Genomic DNA, 23035 nt, shown 5'->3' with positions numbered 1-23035 from the left:
CGGGACAGAGAAAACGCCCAGGCTGCCTCCAGAGATCGCAGGGAGTCCACCTGAAAGCCTGCTCCGACTCTGGTGGGAAAAGCCAGCAGGAGGCTCAGAACAAGAAGCACCACAGTGGCCCCTGGGCTGGTAGCCTGACACAGAAATCCACCCCCTGGCTTCCCTCTGCGTAAACACACCAGCCCAGCTATGGGCCGCTCAGCACCAATTCCCTTCCCCGCCTCTGCTGCCTTGCTTGACCTGTCAGGAACTCTGTGCAAGCCTGGCCGGTGTGGCTCAGTGGTTGAGCACTGACCTATGAACCAGGAGATCACAGTCTGATACCCAGTCAGGCCACATGCCCCGGTTGCAGACTCGATCCCCAGTAGGGGGTGTGCAGGAGGTAGCCAATCAATGATTCTCTCTCGACCACTGATGTTTCTTTTCTCACTCCCCCTTTCCCTTCCTCTCTGAAAAAAAAAAAGAAAAAAAAGAAAAAACCCACAAAACTCTGTACAAGTTTCTGAAATTTGCCTCTAAATCCACCTAGCCCAGTGGTTGGCAAACTGATTAGTCAACAGAGCCAAATATCAACAGTACCACGATTGAAATTTCTTTTGAGAGCCAAATTTTTTAAACTTAAACTATATAGGTAGGCACATTGTTATTAATTAAGGTACTCCTAAGGCTTAGGAAGAGCCACACTCAAGGGGCCAAAGAGCCGCCTGTGGCTCACGAGCCGCAGTTTGCCAACCACGGACCTAGCCCATGGGAGACCTGGCTCTTGTTCCCTACAGCTATCCAGTAGCTCTCGTCACCGTCCCTTTTCTACATTAACCATCCCAACTCTCTTCAACCAGGGTTTTCAGACGACTCACCCTTTCCTGAGCTCACTCCTTTCAGGAGTGGGAATGTCTTTTAGATGTTGTCTGACCAACTCAGGATACACTTGAACTTTCACCTCCTTTGCCCCATTCACAATATTCCTATTGATACAACAACCGAAGCCACAACAAAACGGACACTGAGCCCTAGCCAGGATTGGCTCAGTGATTACAGCGCCAACCTGTGAGTTCGATTCCTGGTCAAGGGCACATACCTCAGTTACAGGCTCAATTCCCAGCCCAGGTCTGGGCGCGTGCAGGAGGCAACCAATCTTATCTGTCTGTCACACATCAATGTTTCTATCTCTCCCCTGTCCTTCTACTCTTTCAAAAAAATCAATGGGAAAACAAAACAAATCGAAAACAAAAATGGACGCTGAGTTTGTAGACTATCCCAGCCTCGGAGACCCTATCTGTCTATTCCCATGATAGCAGCTCAACCACATTTCACCTTTCTGTACCTATAAAGGTAAACTTATGAACACAAATGCCTATTTTCACTTAAAAAAATCTTTACTGTTGGAAGTATTACTGTTTTCACACTTATCCTCGGTAATGTGCAGCTTGCATGTTCAGACAGAGCTGCTGAGGGTGTGGTGGTCGCTCTCCCCCTCAGCAGATCTGAATCTGCGAGGTGTGAGGTCCACATCGCCCCCACTCACACCAATGCCGGGCAGGGCCCCAGGGCTCGGGCAGAGCCCTTGAAGCGCTCTAGGACAGCTTCCAACGCAGAGCCCCGGACATCAGGAGAGCCTGGAAAGAGCAGGCTGAGATAAATATGCCTACGCCATGTCTGTAGGGCTGCTTGGTACCACCAACCACGCTCCCCTCCCAAAAGGACAGACTGGTGGGCCTTGAATTGTTCTCTGTGAAACCCACTCTCTTCCCTGACACGCCTCTATTTTTCCTTCCCCCGAGTCTGTAATAAGAGGACAAATGAGGACATTTCTGGAAACCACTACAAACCCTTTCTCCAGTCTGCTGGGAAAGCCTTTAATCCCCTTGCTCTCCATCTCCACATAGGATTGGTCCCTCAGGGCTGTGCTCAGGGCATTTCCGGAAGCTTCCCGGTCACTAAGATGAAGTAACCCAACTGAGACAGACTTACGTCTTCAAATTTTTTCGTTTTTGCGACTTCACAGATCTGCCCTATCACCCGAATGCGATTGTTGAGGCCACATTCAACACTCAGTTCCTGGAAAAAGGAAAAGGAAAAGGGGCCGTGCTCAGGCACAGGATCTACCTGCCACGCACAGACCACCCTAAGAACTGTACCGTATGTCCCACTCCGGAGACTTGCAGCAGACCTTTCTGAAACTAGGCATTACTCCATCTCAGTGGAGTGAAAACAGACTTTTTGTTTCCATCACTGCATTTTTTTATTGTGATAAATTCACATCGTATAAAACTCACCACTTTAAACCATACAATTAAGGCTCTGGTGGGATAGCCCAGTTGGTTAGAGCTTCATCCCAATATGCCAAGGTTGCAGGTTCGATCCCCGGTCAGGACACATATAAGAATTAACCAATGAATGCATGATTAAATGGAACAACAAATCAATGTTTCTTCCCTGCCCTTTATCAATAAAAAAGTTAAACCATACAATTCATTTTTTAGCATATTTGCAATGCTTGTAACCACTTCTACTAATTACAGAACATCTTCATTACTTCAAAAGGAAACCTCATACCCATTAGCAGTCACTCTCCATCCCTTTCTCCACCCAGGCCCTGACAAATGCTCATCTACTTTCTGTCTCTACGGGCGTGCCGAGTCTTGATATTTCATATACATGGAGTTACACATTATGTGAACCTTTATGATTGGTTTAGCATGTTTTCAAGGTTCATCCATGTTGTAATTAACATGTATGAGCACTTTGTTCCTTTTTTGACATGCAATACTCCTTTGCATGGCTGTGTCACATGTTGTTTATACAGTTGGCCCTTGAACAATGCTGGGTTTGAGCTGTGGGGTCCACTTACACATGGATTTTTTAAAAACCTGGGTTTAAGGAGGCTTGACTTGTGGTGGTAAACATGCAATATACAGATGATGTATTACAGAAATGTACACCTGAAACCTACATAATCTTACTGACGAATGTCACCCCAAAAATTCTATTTTTAAAAAACACACAAAATTTGCATTTAAGTAGAGCTGTGCAGTTCAAATCTGTGTTATTCAAGGGGTAACTCACCAGGTGATGAACATAAGTTCTAATTTCTGAATGGGATACTTTAAAAGTGCAAAAGCTGCCTTGTTGGTGTGGCTGTGGTTGAGCATCAACCTATGAACTAGGAGGTCACACGGTTTGATTCCTGGTCAGGGTACATGCCCAGGTTGCTGTCTCGACCCTCAGTAGGGATGCGCAGGAGGCAGCTGATCAACGATTCTCTCTCATCATTGATGTTTCTATCTCTCCCTCTCCCTTCCTCTCTCTCAATAAAAATTTTTTAAAAATAAATAAATAAATAAAATAAAAGTGCAAAAGCTAAGTCCTGGCTGGGTAGCTCAGATGGTTAGAGCATCATCCAGATATGCCAAGGTTGTGGGTTCGATCCCCAGTCAGGGCACATACAAGAAGCAACCAATGAATGCATAAATAAGTGAAACAAGTTGATGTTTCTCTCCCCCCCCCCCTACACACACAGTTCCTCTCACTCTAAAATCAATAAATAAAAGCTTTTCAAAACTAAAAATAATAAAAAGTACAAAGACAACATTTATTTATGGACAAAGTATGGTGTCAGGAATGCTGGGAGATTCAAACAAAGACGAAAAATAAAGACTTCTCACAGGGAATCACAAATTACTAGCTCACACATGGTCATAACGCTAATCACCTGTGGAGACCAGGGCATTCAGATCCCATATCATAAAACGGGTTTTCTTGAATTGACATGTGAATACTAACTCATGTGCTGAACCAAGTCCTCTGACTTCCTAAATCTCCAGGAAAAAAGACATGTAAGCCTCCCTGGTACTGCGGACAGCAGCCCCATACAGACGGTCACCAGCAACTCATCTCCCACAGAACCTGTGACAGACCAAACCCAGCCTTCCTTGCACCTCCCAGGCGGCCAGCGGGGAAGACACAGGCAGCTCACTCACTCGCAGGATGTCCGCTGTGATGACAAACTCCGTCTGTTTGCCCTCTGCAGACCTGGGATTTGGTCTTGAAGTTCCCAGTCCCAACAGAATCTTGAACTTCTCCCTCAAGCCTGAATCTTTGCTTGTTGGCTTGGCCATGGTGGGTAGGCGCGCAACATGGGACTCTGGACGCGGGGGCAACAGGCAGAGAGCTCAGAAACAACTGCACACACCTGCCCCGGCGGACCTACAGCCACCCGGGAACCCCAGAGCTCTGGCGGGCACCTTTCCTCCCACAGCCACACTGTCCGGGCCAGAAACAAACCTGGGAAGCGCCAGGCCGCCCGCCCCTTCGTGCATGGGGTGGGGAAGGGGAACTGGGAGTGAGGGCGGGCACCGCGGGTCCTAGGGAGCCCTGACGTTAGCCATCGCTCTCCCCTCCATGTAAAGGAGGGCTCTCGGAGGGACGCGGGCAGCAGGAACCCCCTTTCACCCGCCAGGACTTCAAACCAAGGAGAGCTTGGCGCTCCATGGTCAGGCTAAGGGGGGCGCGGCCTAGACCCGGACCACTGCGGGGTTCGCCCCCGCCGCCTCATCACCGAGTAGGCCCGGCGCGGCCGCCTCCCCTCGGGGCCGGGCCACACCGCGGTCTGGGCGGGCATCGGTGGTCGGGAAACCTCGAGGCACTCACCCCGGGCCGCGCCCGCGGCACGCGCGGCCGGGCGGTCCCAGCGCGGAGAAGGGAGCGCACACCCCTGCCCCGACCTGACGCCGGAAATGCGCACTGCGTAGCGGTCGGCGTCCGAGGCCGCCGCATGATTTGCTGGGAGTCGTAGTTCTAGGCTTCCCTTGGCCAAAAGAATGGGCGAGGCAAGTCACATGACAGTGCCGCGGGGGCCGCCGGGATGTGTAGTCCACAGGAGTTCGACATGAGCACCGCGGGCACGAGGATGGTGACCCGCAGCTGGAGCCGGGGTCCTGGGGTCGGACCGAGGGGGAGTGGGGAGGAGGCCGCGCCGCTCCCAAGGGGAAAGTCGGCTGCAGGTAGCGCGCGGCCAGGGAAAGGCAGGAGGGGAGAGGGAGGGAACTGCAAGGGACTGAGGGCTGGGGTCCCGCGCCGCCCTGGAGGGCTCCGAGCTGCGCGGGCTGGGACCCGGAGGCAGCAAGCAAGTTCTTCGGCCCTACGCGCTGCTGGGTTCCCACCTAGCGCCCTGTTCCCAGGAGTCAGGGGCTGGGTTCCAGGAGCTCACACTACCCCGACCCTCATCCTGAACAAGGACGTTCTCTGGGGTCTCGGCAGCCTGTCCTGGGATCCCCCACTTGCGCCAAGCTCTCTGTGGGGCAGATTGGCCCTGTTGTCATAGCTGCTTACCTCTCAGTGAAGTCGGGTGCCCAGGACACCCTTAGTCAGAAGTCCTCTCTCCTTGCTAGAGAGCGATGTCTGCAGGATTGGCCAGAAGGGGATTCCCATAGGCGCCCAAGGACCCCAGGGGTAGTCCAGAAAAGGAGACCCACCAGAAGCATAGCGGGAGGAACTGGGCTAGAGGGATAGGCAGGTGACAAGTCCAGCCAGATAGGCAGGAGCTTTGATGCCAGGACACAGTTTAAGTTCATTGTGAGTACAAGGGTAAAACCAATGAGGATTTTTAAACAGGAAGTGACCCAATCCAATTTTGATCTTACAAAGTTCTCTCTGACAGTGTGGAGACTAGATTGAGAGGCATCATGGTAGAGGCTGTTACCAGAGTTCTCATCTGTTAACTTGGACTTGGTCAGGGGGACAGTGGCACAAAGAAGGCTGACCTGTCCCGGATGCATGCTACAGAAGACAGAGCATACCCCGCTCCCCAGCAGTAGATGATGGATGATGGGTGCTTGTCGAAAGAATGAATGATGAGAGATGAGAGAGCAATTAGGGCAGGGGTCCTCAAACTTTTTAAACAGGGGGCCAGTTCACTGTCCCTCAGACCGTTGGAGGGCTGGACTATAGTTTTAAAAAAAACTATGAACAAATTCCTATGCACACTGCACATATCTTATTTTGAAGTAAAAAAACAAAACGGGAACAAATACAATATTTGTATTTGCATGTGGCCCGCGGGCTGTAGTTTGAGGACCCCTGAATTAGGGCAACACCTTATCCTTACCTATGTCCCCCATTGAAAAGACTGAGTGACATTTTTTTGCAGAAGGAAGGAAAAGCCACCACCCTGTGAAGCGTCAGCGGAAGACACAAAGCCTGAAAGTGGCCTATGAAGCCTCAGATGGTGAGAAAGGAGAGGGGATCAAGCCGCTCAAGGTGCCAAGCTGGGAGCCTCAGGACTGGCAGCAGCAGCTGGCAAACATCCGCACCATGAGGAGTGAGAAGGACGCACCTGTGGACCAGCTGGGGGCTGAGCACTGCTATGACCCCAGTGTGCCCCCAAAGGTAGGGAGGGGCCCCATCTGCCTGGTGACCCTCTTCGGAACAAGATGCTTGATTCCTTTCAGGCCTGACACCTGGCCGCTCTTAGCTGACACCGCCCTGAGAGGGTGCACACCTGGCACCCAGAGCACTCACTGGGCAGCATTACTTGCTTCCTTGTGACCAATCAACAGGTCAGGGGTACCTGTGGCATGAGGCCTCGTGCTCTGCCTTCTGCCAGCACTGTGCTGAATCATCAGGGGCATTCAGTACATTTGCTGATAGAGAAAGAGATTTTTGCACTTCTTTAGCCCAGAGCCTGGTCCTTTGATCAATGTGAATCTAATCCCAGTTCTCCCACTGGGTGACTTGGGCCTCAGTTTGCTTGTCTGCAAAATGGGTAGTAGCATCATTCACATAGCGGTAACAATAACAGCCAATGGTGGCTGCACTGACATTGTGCCAGGTACAAGTCTAAGTGTAGTGAAAATTCATTTAAGCTTCCCAGTGATTCTGAGAAGCAGGTGCTATTATTGTCCCCATGTTATAGATGAAAAGCAGGCCCAGACCAGATCCCACCACACACCTCCCCTCATTGGCCAAGGTGGGTAGGAAGCTGACGTTCGGTCTGTTCCCACATGGGTAAAGGACTTGGCTAGAGCCTGGCCCACAGTGAGCACCCAGGACCGACCATCTTTCTGATCCCTGTCACTGAGCAGGTGCAGAGGTACCAGGTGCTGCTGTCACTGATGCTCTCCAGCCAGACCAAAGACCAGGTGACAGCGGGTGCCATGCAGCGGCTGCGGGCCCGGGGCCTAACGGTGGATAATATCCTGCAGACAGATGACAGCACACTGGGCGCACTCATCTACCCCGTGGGCTTCTGGAGGGTGAGCCCAGCCTGTGGCAACGAGGGCCAGGGTTGCCACTGGCCTGGAAAAGACATCGGGTCGCTGAGGGCGGCTGTGGGGGTGGCAGGAGGCTGGGTTGGACATTTCTGGCCACAGGAGCCTGGATATGAGTTCTCACTAGAGTCCCCCACCCCTCTGAGCTGTCCACAGGGGGCCAGGCAGTGGGGCCTCAAGTCCAGGCCTTGGAACTCCTTGGCCTTTCCTGTTTGCAGCCCACCCCTTCCTTCCTCCACCTCCCCACCCAGCTGCCTGGCCCTTCCCTTTCTCACTGAGGCTGCCTATCCACCTTTCCCTTTGTTTACTCCGGGCTTCCCTGGAGTGCGTTACACCCTCCCCTCCAGAGCCCCAAGAGGCCACAGCACAGGGTGGCCAGTAGGCAGATCTATTGAAGGTGGCCAGGCGGGTGTGGCTACTTCCCTGGGCACTGGTGTGGGTTGCAGTGTGTCAGATGGGTTTTAAATAGCCCCGTCTGCTCAGGCACAGGATGGGAACCGCCCAGCTGGCCTGTTCGCTGGCAGGGAACCCCAGACTCCAGCCTTCCTTCCTGCAGGTCCAGGTGCTGCTGAACCCAGCTCCTGGCATGGCCGGCCCTGCTTAGCCTGCCTGGCCTCTGGGGGTAATGATGGGGGAGGGGGGAGCCCAAGCTGGACCCCAAGACATGCCATTGGCCCAAACAGGTGGAAGACAAGGGTCCAGGCATGCATTGGGCTTCCCTCAGGCCGCCTGTTTCCCTTGGTTCATTCCTACCTCCTAGGGCGGTGGTCGGCAAACTGCGGCTCGCGAGCCACAGGCGGCTCTTTGGCCCCTTGAGTGTGGCTCTTCCTAAGCCTTAGGAGTACCCTAATTAAGTTAATAACAATGTACCTACCTATATAGTGTAAGTTTAAAAAATTTGGCTCTCAAAAGAAATTTCAATCGTTGTACTGTTGATATTTGGCTCTGTTGACTAATGAGTTTGCCGACCACTGTCCTAGGGGGACAGGAGCAAACAGGTGCCTCTGAGTGTGTCCTGGGTCGCTTTGGGCACCTGTGCTTCTTCCTCGGGCCTTGTCCTCCCAGGTTGGACTCCACTCCCACCTTCAGCACTTGACACCCCCCCCCCCCATTTTTCAGAGCAAGGTGAAGTACATCAAGCAGACCAGCGCCATCCTGCAGCGGAACTATGGTGGGGACATCCCAGCTTCTGTGACAGAGCTGATGGCACTGCCAGGCGTTGGGCCCAAAATGGCGCACTTGGCCATGGCTGTGGCCTGGGGTACTGTGTCAGGCATTGGTGAGTGGCATGTGCCCATGAGGAGGGTGGGGCCAGCTCTGAGCTTGCTGACTGCTGTCAGGGTTCCCCACATCCTCTGACCTGTAACCCCAATTCAGGTCTCCTCATCCACAGCTCAGCCCAAAGGGTCAGAAAGATACTCCCAGCACTGAGCTAGGCCTGTCCTGCCCTGAGATGAGCACCTACTGTGTGCTGGGCTCTGGGGATGGACTCGGTGTCGGTGGAAGTGATAACTCATCCAAGAGCTGAAGGGTAAGGCGGGGCCAAGAGGAGGAACAATGTTCCAGGCAGAAGAACAGCATCTGCAAAGCCATGAGGAGGGAGAGAGGGCCAGAAGCAGGAGGCTCTGGATGAGTGTGGGCAGATTAGGGTGATGCTGTGAAGACAGGGGAACCCAGGGAGAGGAGGAATGGGCTGGGGGGATGGGGAGGAGAACTGGGAGTGGGGAGCCTCTTCCTGGAATCCCTTTCCTGGGTCCAGGCCTAGCAGCCTGGCATGGGAGGATCTCTGGGTGGAGACAGGATTTGGGTCAGGGTGCAGCGGCTGCTTCCTAAGGTCTTTGCCCAGAGAGTTGGGGCTTCTGAGGCCCCCGCAGCAGCCCAGCCAGCCCAGAAACCAAGGCTTGACCCATAACCTCTCTGTACTCCCCAACCCCAGTGCCTCTCTGGGACTCCTGCAGGCGGGGCTGGGAAGGGGTGGGAATCCCCTCAGCTCCCACAGCTTGTGTAGCCTGCCCCTGGGGTGGGGCCCTTTTCCAGCACTGCCCATGACTAGAAAGGCAGCCCCGAGGGCCAGAACGGGGCCAAGGAGGGGCCAGGGCAGAGCCTCCCCCTAGGGCTCCTGTAGAGGCCGGCCTCTCAGCAAATACTCGGCTTATCTGGGCAGCTGTCCTCGGCTGCTCTTTCCCGGGAGTGGTCAGGCAGGTCTGAGTGAAGGGCCCCTGCCCAGCGCCCTGCCCCGGGTGTCAGAATGGCACCCTTTCTGGTGGCCTGTGGGCCCGGTCAGCCGTAGGGAAACCCTGGGGAGGGGAGGCTCTGCCTCCCGGGGCTTCCCCAGGAGAAACTCCCTGGTGAGAAAGCTGATCCCAGCTCTGCCTCCCCACCTGGGCGGCCTTGGGCAAGGCACTTGGCCTCTCTGAGCGTTGGCCACAAAGCAGGGGACACGGTTGGGCCTCAGGGAGCACAGTCACCTCCATGTGACGGAAGAGGAAACTGAGGCAGAGGATCCAAGGGTGCAACCCTCTCCCTGGGCTTGTTAGCAGCAGGAGAGAAAGCGGATGCAGGGACTGGCTTTCTCTTTGACAGTGAGGAGGAGAGGGATTGCAGATAGCTGGGCAAGGAGGCCTGGGTGACTGGGTGCCCAGGATGGGCCCTGGGGTGGCTGTAAAGGGGAGCAGGGGCTGCAGCTGGCCTGGCTGTGCTGCCCACTCTGTTCCTTACAAGTGCTGGCTCTGCAGGCAACAGCCTCCTGCTGGCACCCTCAGCCCGTGGCTGGGCCAAGAGGCACTGCTCCCTGCACCCCAAGTGAGGGCCCAAGTCCTCTGGTTCCTGCCTACAGCCCCTGCCCAGCAGTATGGTGACCTGGTGACCCACTCTCATGTCTGGCTCATACTGTGCAGTTAGGGGCCCTCAGAGCTCTGTGTGGGAAGCCAGGGCGACTCACCAACCTGGGCTAATGGGTGGGACCATGGGCAAGAATGGGGTGTCTGGGCCTGCCCCACACTCACCCCACCCTGTCTCCAAGCAGCAGTGGACACGCATGTGCACAGAATTGCCAACCGACTCAGGTGGACCAAGAAGGTGACCAAGTCGCCGGAGGAGACCCGTGCGGCCCTGGAGGACTGGCTGCCCAGGTGCCGCAACAGGGCAGGATGGGGTCCCCTTCCACCTTCCCTCCTTCCCTCGCTCTCTCTGCATTAACCCACTCCCGCCCCACAGGGACCTGTGGAGTGAGATTAATGGACTGTTGGTGGGCTTCGGCCAGCAGATCTGTCTGCCTGTCCGCCCTCGATGCCAGACCTGCCTCAACCAGGCCCTGTGCCCAGCTGCACGGGACTCTGGAGGCCCTGTGCCCAGCTGCACGGGCTCTGAAGGCCCTGTGCCCAGCTGCACAGGACTCTGAAGGCCATGTCTTCTGCGACTTGGTTGGGGAGCTGCAGCCTGTTCATAATAAAGTTTGGGGTTTTGCAACAGTTGGAATCTGTCTGATTTCTACCCTGGGGAGGCCAGCATGTGGACGTGACAATCTGGGCTGTGTACGGGGGGGTGGGTGCAGGGGCCCAGACTGAAGAGATGGATCGTGGGAGCCAGCTGGAGCCAGCTGTTGAGAGGCCTGCTGGTGACGCTGGAGGCCTGGGCTTCCTCCCTCCCTCAGCAGCTGGCTGAGGGCCCAGAAACACCCCTCTCCTGAACTTGTGCGCCCTGAGAGCCTGCCACTGCCAGGAGGCCCTACCCCCAGTGCTTACAGAGCCACCTGGCCTCCAAAAGGACACCAGGAAGCCCAGGCGGGGTGCCACAGGGCCCGAGGCCTGACCTTCGTACCTGCTGGGGGGTGGGGGGCTATATGAAGGCAGAGGGTGCCCATGGGGTGCCAGGGGCCCAGAAAGCTTCACAGAGGAGGTGTTGGCAAGGCAGCTGGACCTCACCAGGCAGAGGAGGTGAGCAAGGGCCCCGGGGTGAGAGGAGGGCAGGGCTCCAAGGGCAGGGATCCCAAGTAGTCTGGAGAGGGCAGGCGGAGAGGGAAGCAGGAGCTGAGAAGTGTTGGGACTTGGCTGCCAGGTGGATGGATTCGGGGAGGTGGGGGTTTAAAAACGAGACCTTTTGCCCTGGCTGGTGCTCAGTGGTTAAAGCGGCGGCCCGCAGACCAACAGGTCGTGGGTTCGATTCCCGGTCAAGGCCATGTACCTCCGTTGCAGGTTCCCCAGGCCGGTAGGGGCCTGTGCAGGAGGCAACCAATGGATGTGTCTCTCTCCCTGGCCTCCCTCCCTTCTACTCTAGAAGTCAATGGAAAAAATATCCTCGGGTAAGGATTAAAAACAAATTAAAAAAAAAAAAATGAGAACTGTTTCCAGTAGTTGAGATTTGGGGATGGGGCTGCTAGGCTGCTACCTTCCTGCCTGGACCACCGTTCCCCCATCCCCTGAGGAAAGACAGAGGCAGCCAGGGGTGTGAGGACGGCCTGTTTATTCCAAGGGCGCAGATGCGCTATGGCTTACAGGGCAGACGGCAATGTCGGTGGGTTTCAGGGCAGAGTCCGTGGGGTCTACTGGGGGAGGGCGCCAGGCAGGGGCCAAGCCCGAAGCCTGGAGGCACTCCTGGGGCAGGCTCTCTCACACAGCCACACCCCCCAAGCCGGGGGCTGTGGCAAAGGAACAAGGGGCCTGTCCAGAGGCTGCCCTCTTCAGGGGCAGGGGCCTCCATCCTCCGGCCCCTCCGAGAGCCCAGACCCTGCATCCCAGACCCCTGGTGCGGTGGGGACATGGGGGGCCTGGCCTAGCGAGCCCCCACACCAGGGAAGGCAACGAGGAGGCTGAGGGGAAGCTTCTGTCGCCACATCTGGCCTCCCAGCCTCACCTGAAGCCCCTCAAATCGCCTGCCCACTGCCTCTGTCCCAGGCAGTTCCTGGGACTCCCACCGGCATGGCTGCTGCCAAGAAGGAAGGGGTGGGGAGGAAATGGTTTGTAGAGAAAGGTTTGTTTTATTGCAATTATTTAGAGAACATGTCCTGGCGGGGGCGGGGCTCTGGTATTAAGTGAAAACATGTGTGGAGCTGGAGCTCTTTTTGGAAAAAAAAAAAAAAAAGAAGCAAAACCACAAATTCCTTTAAGTCAGCAGGCCCAGGCAGAGCAGCAAAGGCTGGCCCCTAGGGTCGCCGCCGCCTCTCCCGCTCTCAATGTCTCTCACACATTGGGGGCTCCCTCTCCCCAGTGCTGCTGCCACGTGCCCCCAGCACCCACGGGAACGGCAGGGGGATCAGGACAGGGACTCACTGGGATGTGGGTTGGTTCCTGGGTGGCGGTGGGGCCACCGCGGCTCCCGGGGGTGAGGATGCACCTCCTCCAGTCCACTGAGGCTTGGGGAGCTCTGGTCTGGGCCCGAGGAGGGAGGCCCAAAGTCCGTGCGGGGAGAAGGCCGGGCCCGCACACAGGCAGCGAGGGGTTCAGAAGTTGCTGAAGATCTCACGCTTCTGGTTCCAGTCCATCTGCGGGGCCCGCTTGTTGACCCTGGTGGCCTTCGCCTTCTCCTTGGCCTCAGCCGCCGTGGGGCTCAGGTGGAGGCCACTCTCCTGAAAAGGGTCGTGCTTCCAGGTGCTGCGGTCCTGGGGGCGGACAGGTAGCCAGAGTGAGCCCAGGGCCCAAGCCCCCAAACTGATAAATAACCCTTTCCAGGGAGCTCACACCAGAGGCCCCCTGGTGGGGCTGAGGCAGCGAGCCCAGGAGGGCTTCCTGGAGGCGGTGGCCCCACTGCCCAGGTTGAGAGCTCCATAAATACCCACCCCAAAGGCCTCTCTGGCCCCCTCCCAGCGTGTAAGCGCAGCAGAGCAAGTGGATGGACATTTGCTACCTCAGTGTCCTTGTCTAAGCCAGGCAGATCACTTCGGGATGAGCACGCTGAGCCACCATTGAGCTGGGAAACCAAGGGCAAGGTGCAGGAGCTTCAGAGGCCCTGCCCTGTCCTGTCACTACGTTCACACACGTGCATACACGTATACCCGCGCACACACAGAGCTGCATTTATTCCTCCCTTCGGCAGTGGGCACCGAGCCTCTACCATACTCCAGGCCCAGCGTAGGTAAGACACTGGACACTAAACAGTGAACAGGCAGGTGGCCCGGCCCTGGCCAATTCACAATGGGGAGGAGCCATTTCGATGCATGAATCACCCACATGCGTGTCACCTGGGGCAAAGCCAGGGCCAGCTTCCTGAGGAGAGACGGACACTCCAGGTACCCAGACAGTGCTGGGCAGAGGGAACAGCCAGGGCAGTAGCCCGGGGCCGGAGTGCCGTGTCGGGCTGGGTTGTGGCTGACCCAGGGCAGGATCCACAGCGGGCATTCAAGCTGGGAGTGTCGGGCCAGATTGGGTGTCACAACCTCAAATATACAAGGACCAATATGGGGGCGCTCCGTCAGGCTTGGGGACCCCTAGACGTGCCACTCCAGTCTCCTGGACCCACCCTGTCCACCTCCACCCATCCTCTCACCTGGGCAGGGCTGGTCCCATTGGTGACAGGTGATGGCAGTGGACCTGTGGGGACAGTGTGTCAAGGGCTGCCCAGCCCCCACGCTCCACCCCCACCCTAGACCCCCAGGGCAGCAGCCCACCTTCCACATGCTCCTCGGTGGGCGTGACCCGCAGCCTCTTGAAGTGCTCGTCCGTTTCCGGGTCCACCACCAACAGCCGGGCCTCATCCTCGCGTGCCTTGATGCTGGCAACCACCTCTGCGTGGCGCAGTCCCTCCACATTCTGCCCGTTCACCTGCCGCCGGCAGCACAGGGCAGCGCTGAGGGCAGGCCCCCACCAGCCCCCCGAGCTGCCTGGCCAGGTGTGGCATCAAATATTCATCGATGTTGTCACCAGCCACGGCAGCCAGAGGGATGCCAGCTCAAGTTCCCAGAAACTCCCCTCCTCCCAGAGCGGACCTGGGGCTCACACACAAACAGGGCACGCGGGCACAGACATGCAGACGGCGGACACAAGCACAAACACGCACCCAGGGGACGCGGGCACCTGCCACCCCAACGCCCTGGTGATGGTACCTCAATAAGTCGATCTTGGGCGCGGAGGCCGGAGTGGGCGGCCGGCGAGCCCACGTCCACCGAACGGATGTACTGTCCTGGCCGGGACTTGTCACTGTGCAGGTTGAACCCATAGCCCTGAGGGCCCTTTCGAAGGTGGCAGAGCCTCGGGCGAAGCTCCCTCGGGGGCCCATTGACATCCTGCAGGCACGCGGGACAATCTTCAGCTCCGACCTCCCACTCCCAGAGGCCACTGACACCACCCAAAGCCTCTGGCGCCCAGTGTGCAGCACAGCAGTGGTGGGGGGCAGGAGGGAGCCACAACCCTGCCCTGGGCATCAGGCCCTGCCCAGTGGCAGGGACAAACACTGTACACCCACACCCAGCGGGGAGGCGGCGGGGAGGCATTAGGCTGCCTGTGACTGAGATCCAGCTGTGACATCTTAGGCAAAGTCTTAGTTCCTAAACCCCAAAATGACTTCTGATAGGGCCAGGGGCCTTAGGGTTGTTGGGAGAATGAAAGGGCTCGAGGACAGCACTGAGCACAGGCCCGGGTCCTACGAGAGGCCAGGCGAGACCAGCTGCCACTCAGCTCCATGTCCCAGTTATCCAAACATATGTTCCAAACATGCTACACAGACACACCAGGCTGTCCTCACGGGCCCTGCCTGCAAGCCCCCCCTCCCCACCTCCCTCTGTGAGTGCAGGGCTCGCAGAGTCCCGGGCCTGGACAGTTTTGTTTTCTCTCCCACAGGGCTGGTGGCAGCGCTACTGTGTTTGCTTTCACATTCCAGAGCAAGCTGGAGCCACCCTCACCTCCACCCCTACCCCCACCGGCCCAGAGACTGGAGGATGACCGGCTGGGCTGCTGCTGGGGCTGCCGCCGCCCGCCGCCCGCAGGAGCCCAGTGACAGGGCCGAGGGTGGGGCCTGCCCTGCTGCCCTCCCTGCTGAGACACAGGGGCTATAGTGCCCTGAGCGTCCCCCATCCACATCCCAGGGCCCTGCCTCGCTTTACCTCTGGCATCCTGCAGTAGGGCTGTGGGCCAGGGAGCCTTGCCGGCAGGGGCCAGGCCCCAGTACCCCCACCCAGCCGGGGCCTGGGGCCGTCAGTGACCACAGTGCTGAGTGGCCAGCGGCTATCGGTGCTCAATTAAACATGGCGGTGGCCGGAGTGAGCAGGCAGGCAGCGGCTCAGGTTTCCCGGGACGCTCGGGGCTCCAGTGCGCGTGCAGGTGACAGTGTTCAGGGTGGGAGTGCTCACCAGGCCCCTCCCATAAGGGTGCTGGGTCAGGCTGGGGGTGACCCTCAGGGAAGGTCTCCAGGCCTTGGGTACCTGCCCCCCTACAGCCCTGGCCACCCCCTGGGCCATTCCAGCCTGCAGGCCTGCAACCTGATTCCAAACCCCAAATCTGACTGTGAGTGCTCTGGCCTGCCAGTTGGTGGCCACCCAGCTGTGGGACCAAAAGTGTCTTTCCTCACAGGGTGGGTGCCTTGCTGGGGGGCCAGGCATTTCCTGCCTGTCAGGAGCACCCTCTTCCTGTCCAGCCTGTGCCTTTCCTCCAAGACCCCTTCCCTAACCCCCAAAGACTGCCCAGAACCCCCTGGGGACCCCCACTGCAGGCCCCCATCTGGCCCTATAACCCCAAGAACTCCAGGGACAGAGCTGCTGCTCTGCAGTTCCCTGGGGCCTCAGCTGGGCCACACGGTCTGAATTGGAGGGTGAGACTCTCACAGACACACCTGGAGGTACAAGTGTGCAGCTTTGAGGGGGGCCCACACCTCTCCAGAGGCGCCGGAGATACAGGCCCCCAAGGTTGGCTGGGACAGAGCAGAGCCACGGCCAGGGCCAGGGCCAGGGCCAAGCATGGAACCTGGAGTGGGACGTACCATGCCTGGAATGTGGACATGGGCCCAGGTAGCAGAGGCACATCCCATGGTCAAAGAGACCAGATATCCAAACGTATGTTCACAAACACGCTACACAGACACATAAGGCAACCCACACCTATGAAGGGATGGTCCAGTGCGATGGGGCCCTGTGGCCTCTTCCTACACCCTCCACATTAACGTTCAGGGCAGGATCTGTCAAGGCGCCCAAAAGGGAGAAGAATTTGAGGGGCACAGATTTGGGGGCATCCCGGGGCATAAGGCCAGGCTGAAGTCACATCTGGGTTCGAAACCATACTGGCCATCCCGACCTCAATCCAGCACAGCTGCCTCTCATCACACAAGCCAGGAATGTTCTCCTAATGTCTAGCCTTAACCTCTCTCCTTATGAGAGACCAGGGCCCACGGAGCACCAGACCTGGCACTGGACCCACAAGCTGAGGGGCTGCAATGCAATGACCCAGCAGGGAGGCCCTGCGGGAGAGCAGGCAGCAGTGGGTCTGGAGGGGGCGCAGGCGGGCGGCGCATTGCTCACATTCCTCACTCCCAGCCCTGGCTCAGAGCACTTCCTGCCCTCTCCCAGCCAGGCCCTCAGGCTCCCACGGCTCCCAGCAGGGCCGCCCCAGAACTGGACAAGCCCTGGCCTCCCAGCTGTGCCTGTAACCAGACAAAGAGGCTGGCATGGGGGTACCCCAGGAGCCAGGCTGTGCCCCCCCCCGCCCCCCAGATAGTGACTCACCAGCCCTGGCAGAGGAGAAAAGCCCCATTGTTGCGCAGGGTCCGGCTTGCTCACCCCAGAGTCCTCTCTCTTAACCCTGGGGGACACGGGCTAAACTGGCTGGGGGGGTCCTCACTGCCCACCCTGCCCCCACCACACCTAACCTGCACAAGCCCCTGGGATGGGCTCGGTGGAGGGGCTCCTGAGACCAGGGTGGGTGGTGTGGAATTCCAGGAGTGGGCCATGGAGGCGGGACAGAAGTGGCCCACAGTGAGCATCCAGCCAGCGTGGCCTGAACTCTCTGGCTGGCCCAGGCTGCCACCCCATTTATGTACCTCCCACTGAGGCCCAGGTTCCCCAGGGACAGGTGGGGACATGGGGCTGAGTCACTCTGGGGAACAGGGCGGTGGCTGAGCCCCCCTCCCTTATTCAGGCTCCAGCCCAGGCCCCACCCCCCCACTGACTAGGTTTCCGTCCCAAGAAGGGAAGGAAGTTGCTGGAAGGCCCTGCCCTGCTCCCAGGACTCATGGCTGGGGAGACAGGGACATAAGGGAGGAACCCCAACCCAGAACAAAAGACAGTCCTGCTGCAGCTCGCGGGGCAGAGGCAGGAGCAAGGAGCCCCAGCACCCTCTGGCAGGACAAGGTCCTATGCCCAGCAGCCACCACGTGCAGGACTCTGTTATCTCACTCACTCTCAGCCCCCAAGGGCCTCCAAAACCAGAGGGTGGGGGCCCAGACTTCCTGTGAGGACGAGGAGGGCCCAGGGTCTATCAGTGGCCACACCTGGCACCACTGGTTGCTGGTTGCCCTGGCTCTTTTGGGGGCTGTCCCCTATCATCACTATCAGGATTGGCTGCTCTGCAGATGCAGCCACCCCTAGCCCTGTCTGGCCTGCAACTGAGTCACCACTGACAAGGCCCTCACAGCCCCGGCAGCCCCCCAGGGCCAGCCACATTAGTGTCCTCCCCTGCTCCCTCCCTCCCTCTCCTCCCAGCCCCAAGACAGGGGGTAACAGGCTGAGAGGGTGTAAGTGGCCTACAGGGCCCTGACTCCAGCTCAGCCCTTACCTCACGGGGGCACGAGGGGTGGGCCCTTCATCCTGCACCAAAGCAAACCACACACAGGCACCTTACCACCTTAGAGCAGAGCCCAGCATGCAAGCATCGCACACACCCCCCCCCCACACACACACACACACCCCGCCCACCCACCCACACACACCCAAGGCCCAGTGCTCCTTCTGATGACCTGAGTTCAGCCAACAAAATTGGGGGTCGCTATCCTCTGGCCAGCCTGAACCACAGAGGAACCTGCCAGTCAAGCCCCACTCTGTTCCTCTAAAAATATACCCAGAGGAAGCCCCCTCCCAGGGCTTCCTGCAGCCCCAGAGCCTGAAATAGCAGAGGGGGAAGGCTCCACCCAAGGACTAGGTGGGCCACCCCATCCTGAAGATAAGGCCTGAGGCAGAATTTTTTCCACAGGAAGGTGAACTCAGCCATTTGTGTCCAAGTCAATGGACAAACGTCTGGAAGGAGGGGCACTTCCTGGGGGTGGCGTGTGAGATGCCCAAGAAGGAGGAAGGCTCCAACCTTCAGGCCTGGGAGGGGCCCAGCCAGCATACCATCCCAGGACCCCCCTGAAATCACAAATCTGACCCTAACACCCCCCCTATTCCAGCGTCCTCTGGCCCCAGGACAAAATGCAAGTGACAGGGCCTGGCACCATCTACCTGAGACAACCCCCCCTGCACCCCACCCAGGGGTTCTCTGCCCTGGAGCACACATACCCCTTCAGAACAAAAAGCACAGGCCTATGCTCCAGTCCAGGTCTCAGGCACAGGGGGAGGCAGACGCTGGGATCCCCTGCACACCCAGAAACTTCAGCTCTCACACCTCCACTGGGCTTCGGCCAGTGGTTTTCAAAGCGGGATCTGGGGAACCCCTGGGCTTGAATCTCCTAAAGGGATTGATTTTTCTTTAAAAATAAAAAAGGGAGAGAGGACATGAGAGACACTAACGTGGGGCTTCCAGGAGGGAGGGACTAGCAGCCCCAGGCTCTGCCTCCCAGTGTCCGGATGCTTCCCAGGTAGGGTCACCCCCTCTCCCCGCACACACACCCCAGGCCCAGAAACCTAGAAGGAGGTGAATTCTTTTCCAGCTCTTCCAGCCTGAGGGTGGGGAGAAGGGCAGGGAGAAGAGGGAGGTGCCCCAGCCCTATAAACCATCAGATGAGGACTCAGCTTAGAGAGGAGTCTCCTCTGGGGCCCCCAACGATACACTGTCCACAGAGGAGGGCCAGCCCTACCCCCAAGGCCTTCACAGAACAATCAGGTGCCTAGAGACAGACACAGGGACAGAGCCAGACAGATAAACACCAGACACAGGCAGAGCTGGGCTCATTCAGTCCCAGGACATCCGAGCAGAGCCCCTCCCTAGGTTGGGTTCCTTAGCCCCTCGAATGGGGAGGGGGCCTTATCAGAGTGGCCCCCACCTAGATCAGGCGGCTCTGAGCATCCTGGAAGAGGGCTGGGGGGCGAAGGCTGCCCTCCTCCTACCCAGCTTAAAAGTCTCAGGGTATATAGCCAAGAGGGTAGGCACCAGGGGCAAAGAAGGGCCCTAAGAGGCAGCAAGACTGACAGTGCCTTCTGGAGGGAACCAGAAACAGACTGCCATTGAGAGGCCCAGATGGTTCTGGGAGAAGCAGGTGGTCCCTGTGGGCAGAATCGTGCCATACCTTCTGGCCATCCTTGGAGCCAAGGCTGCCTGCTCGTGTCCAGTCCGGCTTTGGCTCCCAGGGGTCATGGGCGGGTGGAAGCCCTCGCTGGGCCATCTCCTCAGTGCAGGTCAGCTGCCGCCGGCGCAGCTCCTCGTCCGTCTCCTTGTCTACCACCAGCAGCCGGGTCTGCCCTTCCACAGCCTTGATCCTCTGGACCACCTGGGACAGGCAGGTGGTCGTGGGTCAGCCGCCAGCTCTCTGGGCAGCACATGGACTGTGGCACCACCCAAGGCTGGCCAGGCTGACCTACTAGGGGTGGGTGGCTGGGCAAGAGGCCTGCCGGCTCCACCCCCCACCCCCGGCTTCAGCCGCTCCCTCCCTCCTCTCCTGGGGCTCCTGACAGAAGGGCCCAGGCGACAAGGGCCTCAGTGTGGTCCCAGGCCTTGCCTCAGCCCAGGGTCCTCTCTGGGAAGCTGCGTGAGGCATCCGTGCAGGCGTGCGTCTGTCTGTGTCAGGTCTGTCCTCAGTCTGGGTTTGAAAGGGCGGCACCTCCCGGGTGTCAGTCGGGGTGTGTCTGTGCCCGTTTCTGTCTTTCTCGGTGGTGGAGCATGGAAGGCTAAATCCCTGCCTCTAGGCCCTCTCTTTGCTCCAGACCATGAGCATAGATCCATTCCTGCTGGACCTGCAGGGTTCCTGTGGGAAGGCGCCTGCTCAGGTACCACCCATGATGCTGCGAGCAGGATTCAGACCCAGCAGGCAGAGGTGTGGAGGGGCAGGTCCAACTGTGGGGCCAGTGTGATATGTGGCCCATCCGTGTGTCTATGCAGGTGCCTGTATGTCTAGACCAGGGATCCTCAAACTTTTTAAACAGGGTGCCAGTTCACTGTCCCTCAGACCGTTGGAGGGCCGGACTGTAGTTTAAGAAAAAACTATGAACAAATTCCTATGCACACTGCACATATCTTATTTTCAAGTAAAAAAACAAAACGGGAACAAATACAATATTTGTATTTGCATGTGGCCCGCGGGCTGTGGTCTAGAGCATGTGGGTGTCCATGGGGCACGCGTGCCAGTGTATGCCTTGCAGGGAGAAGGAGCACTGGGCATTGGAGTAAGGAGGGCAACATCCCCATCCCCACCCCAAGGCCTGGGGCGGAGGGGCAGATGGCGCTCCCATCAGCTGCTTGGCAGAAGTTGTCAACAGAGAGGAGGGTCTGAATCAGACCCATGTTTCCCTGTCCCTCCTCTCTCCCCATGCAGCACCCTGCTGCCTCCCAACTGTGGTACCCAAAGGAGCCACTCAACATCTCTAAGCATCGGTTTCCTCATCTGTCAGATGGGAGCTATAACTGCATGTCCTCCCTCCTGGGGCAGTAGGAGGATCCCATGGGGTCCTGTGTGTGAAGTTCTAAATTATTTTTTAATTCATTTTTAGAGAGAGAGGGAAGAGGAAGAGAAACATCAATCGGTTGCCTCCCACACACACCCCCACCGGGGATCAAGCCCACAACCTGGGCACATGCCCTGACCAGGAATAGAACCGGCGACCTTCAGTGCAGGGGATGACGCTCAACCAACTGAGCCACACCAGCCAGGGCTGAATACTAAATTTTTATTTTTCATTTTATGAGAGAGAGAGAGAGAGAAAGAGAGAGAGAGAGAGAGATTGAGATTTTTTATTCCTGCTACCCAGTCAGGGCTTGTGAAGTTCTTAGACCAGCACCCAGAAGCCTGGGACAAGCAGGGGCAAGGGCGGCAGTGACTGTAAAACAGTGGTGAGGTACCACCTTTGCCAGCCTCTCCCTGTGGTCTGTCAAGCCAAGCCCTCTAGCCCTGACCCCCACCTTCCTTCAGTAAACAGCCTTATCAGGTTGACATTCTGGGTGGAAGATAGAACAGCAGACAGATGGATAGACAAGGGCCCAGGAGCTCAGCTCCCGTCTCAGCCAAGGACCGATATATTAATCTCTAGACCCCAGGGCTGGGCACCCAAACGGATCATGGATGCAGAGGTGCAGGGGGACGGAGAGGAGCCTGAGCACCCGCCAGGTGAGTCACTGGCAGTGGGAGATGGACACCCTCAGGAGTCAGAACCTGCAGAGAGGAGACCCTGCCCTCCCTCCGGCCTTCATCTCCAGCTGCAGGAGGCAGGGGCTGCGGCCCAGTGGCACCTGCAGGGCCAGGCAGCTTCCAAGGAGAGGAATGTGCTGTCACCAGCAGTGACTCCCACGGAAATCCAGACACCATCAGCCAGGACACCCTCGAGAACACTGGCTGCCAACACACACTGACGACTACACACAGCCAAGCCGGTCAGCACGCAGGCCCGGACACACACACACACACACACACACACACACAGCGCGCAGCTCACACACATCCAGGCGTGCAGACCCGTGTATTTTCACACACAGCCCAGCTCACACACATGTCCAACACAATCGCAGCTCGCATACACATGTCCAAGCAAACAGATCTGTCCACGCACATACCCACCTCGGTGCAGACCTGCATGTTCACATGCACACAGCCCGTACACACTCACGGATGCAGGCACACACACAGGTGTGCCCTTACTAAGACACCTCCTAGGTCCGCATAGATAGTTGTCTGCCCACATGGGTGATCCTCTGAGAAACCGGCACACTCACACTCAGACCCAGGTGAGTCCACAAGCTTGTACATAAGTTGCCTCTCACCTCCATACTTGGTACGCTCAGGCCAGAACAAGCCTGAAGATCTAGACCGCAGTGCGGGCCCCTCCCTGCCAGGATTCCCCCTCGGAGGTGCAGGGCTGCTGAGCTTAGGGGGTGGGGTACTAGGAAGGAGGCCGGCGGCCGCTGCCTCCGTGGCTCCGTCCCCCACTTCCTCCAGCGGGGGTGGGGGCACGCAGGCCCTGGTGCGACCCCCTCCTGGCCGGGAGCAGGGAGCTGAGGCCTGGGCGCCGGCAGCGCCGGGCCGGGTGGTCCTGGGTGCCTCCCCGGTCGCGCTCCCGGGGAGGGGGCCCGGCGAGCCGGGACGGGGCGCAGGCACCCACCTGGTGGTGCGTTTCGCCCTCCACGTTGACGCCGTTGACCTCGACCAGGCGGTCTCCAGCGCGCAGCTCGGCCGCCTCGGCCGGGGACCCGGGCTCCACGCGCCGGATGAACTGCCCGCGACGGCCCTTCTCGCCATGCAGGTGGAAGCCGTAGCCGTGCTCGCCACGCACCAGGCAGCACAGGCGCGGCCGCAGCGGTTCTGGGGTGGCCATGGCGCTGGCGACCCACCCGCGGGCCAGGGGCTGGCCTCGGCGCTCGCAGCCGCCGCCAGCTAGCCAGGGGCGCGAGCGGCTCGGAGGCGCCGGCGGCGCTGGGGACCTGGTGTTGGCTTCCGCGCCTCCCGTTCGGCTCCCGTCGCCTCGGGCCGGGGCTGGAGCTCAGGCTGCGACA

The 23035-nt window shown here is 58.4% G+C and overlaps 3 protein-coding genes across 15 annotated transcripts in view; 1 reads left to right on the top strand and 2 right to left on the bottom strand.

Moving 5' to 3' along the window:
• Window positions 1-4795, bottom strand: part of TSC2 (TSC complex subunit 2) — a 36831-nt gene extending 32036 nt beyond the window's left edge. For all 5 annotated transcript variants that reach the window (XM_059692736.1, XM_059692738.1, XM_059692737.1 and 2 more), the window contains exons 1-3: window positions 4651-4795; window positions 3981-4144; window positions 1972-2058 (exon numbers count right to left, since the gene is read on the bottom strand). In XM_059692736.1, coding sequence (XP_059548719.1) covers window positions 1972-2058; window positions 3981-4118 — 225 coding nt within the window. In that variant the 5' untranslated portion in view covers window positions 4119-4144; window positions 4651-4795. The remainder of the gene's footprint in view (window positions 1-1971; window positions 2059-3980; window positions 4145-4650) is intronic.
• Window positions 4796-4849: 54 nt separating this feature from the next.
• On the top strand, window positions 4850-10738 carry NTHL1 (nth like DNA glycosylase 1). 5 transcript variants are annotated; one of them, XM_059692746.1, is made up of 7 exons: window positions 4850-5003; window positions 6149-6387; window positions 7083-7253; window positions 8388-8547; window positions 10294-10399; window positions 10485-10630; window positions 10661-10738. In XM_059692746.1, exons 1-7 carry the CDS (start codon window positions 4865-4867, stop codon window positions 10666-10668), a joined length of 969 nt encoding a protein of 322 aa, XP_059548729.1. In that variant the 5' UTR covers window positions 4850-4864; the 3' UTR covers window positions 10669-10738. The 5 variants fall into 5 exon arrangements, with proteins under 5 accessions (XP_059548729.1, XP_059548727.1, XP_059548730.1 ...); XM_059692744.1 differs by having other exon boundaries at window positions 10485-10738; XM_059692745.1 differs by having other exon boundaries at window positions 4874-5003; window positions 6152-6387; window positions 10485-10738.
• Window positions 10739-12542: 1804 nt separating this feature from the next.
• On the bottom strand, window positions 12543-23034 carry NHERF2 (NHERF family PDZ scaffold protein 2). 5 transcript variants are annotated; one of them, XM_059692727.1, is made up of 7 exons: window positions 22645-23029; window positions 19626-19826; window positions 14305-14484; window positions 13870-14023; window positions 13749-13792; window positions 13110-13172; window positions 12543-12864 (listed from the first exon to the last, which is right to left on the bottom strand). In XM_059692727.1, exons 1-7 carry the CDS (start codon window positions 22855-22857, stop codon window positions 12706-12708), a joined length of 1014 nt encoding a protein of 337 aa, XP_059548710.1. In that variant the 5' UTR covers window positions 22858-23029; the 3' UTR covers window positions 12543-12705. The 5 variants fall into 5 exon arrangements, with proteins under 5 accessions (XP_059548710.1, XP_059548715.1, XP_059548711.1 ...); XM_059692732.1 differs by lacking the exon at window positions 19626-19826 and having other exon boundaries at window positions 22645-23034; XM_059692728.1 differs by lacking the exon at window positions 13110-13172 and having other exon boundaries at window positions 22645-23026.
• Window position 23035: the final 1 nt, after the last annotated feature.

Source organism: Myotis daubentonii, chromosome 4 (genome assembly GCF_963259705.1).
Source record: "Myotis daubentonii chromosome 4, mMyoDau2.1, whole genome shotgun sequence".
Classification (NCBI taxonomy): domain Eukaryota; kingdom Metazoa; phylum Chordata; class Mammalia; order Chiroptera; family Vespertilionidae; genus Myotis; species Myotis daubentonii.
Note: the sequence above shows the minus strand (reverse complement) of the source record. Positions and strands in the feature narration are given on the sequence as shown.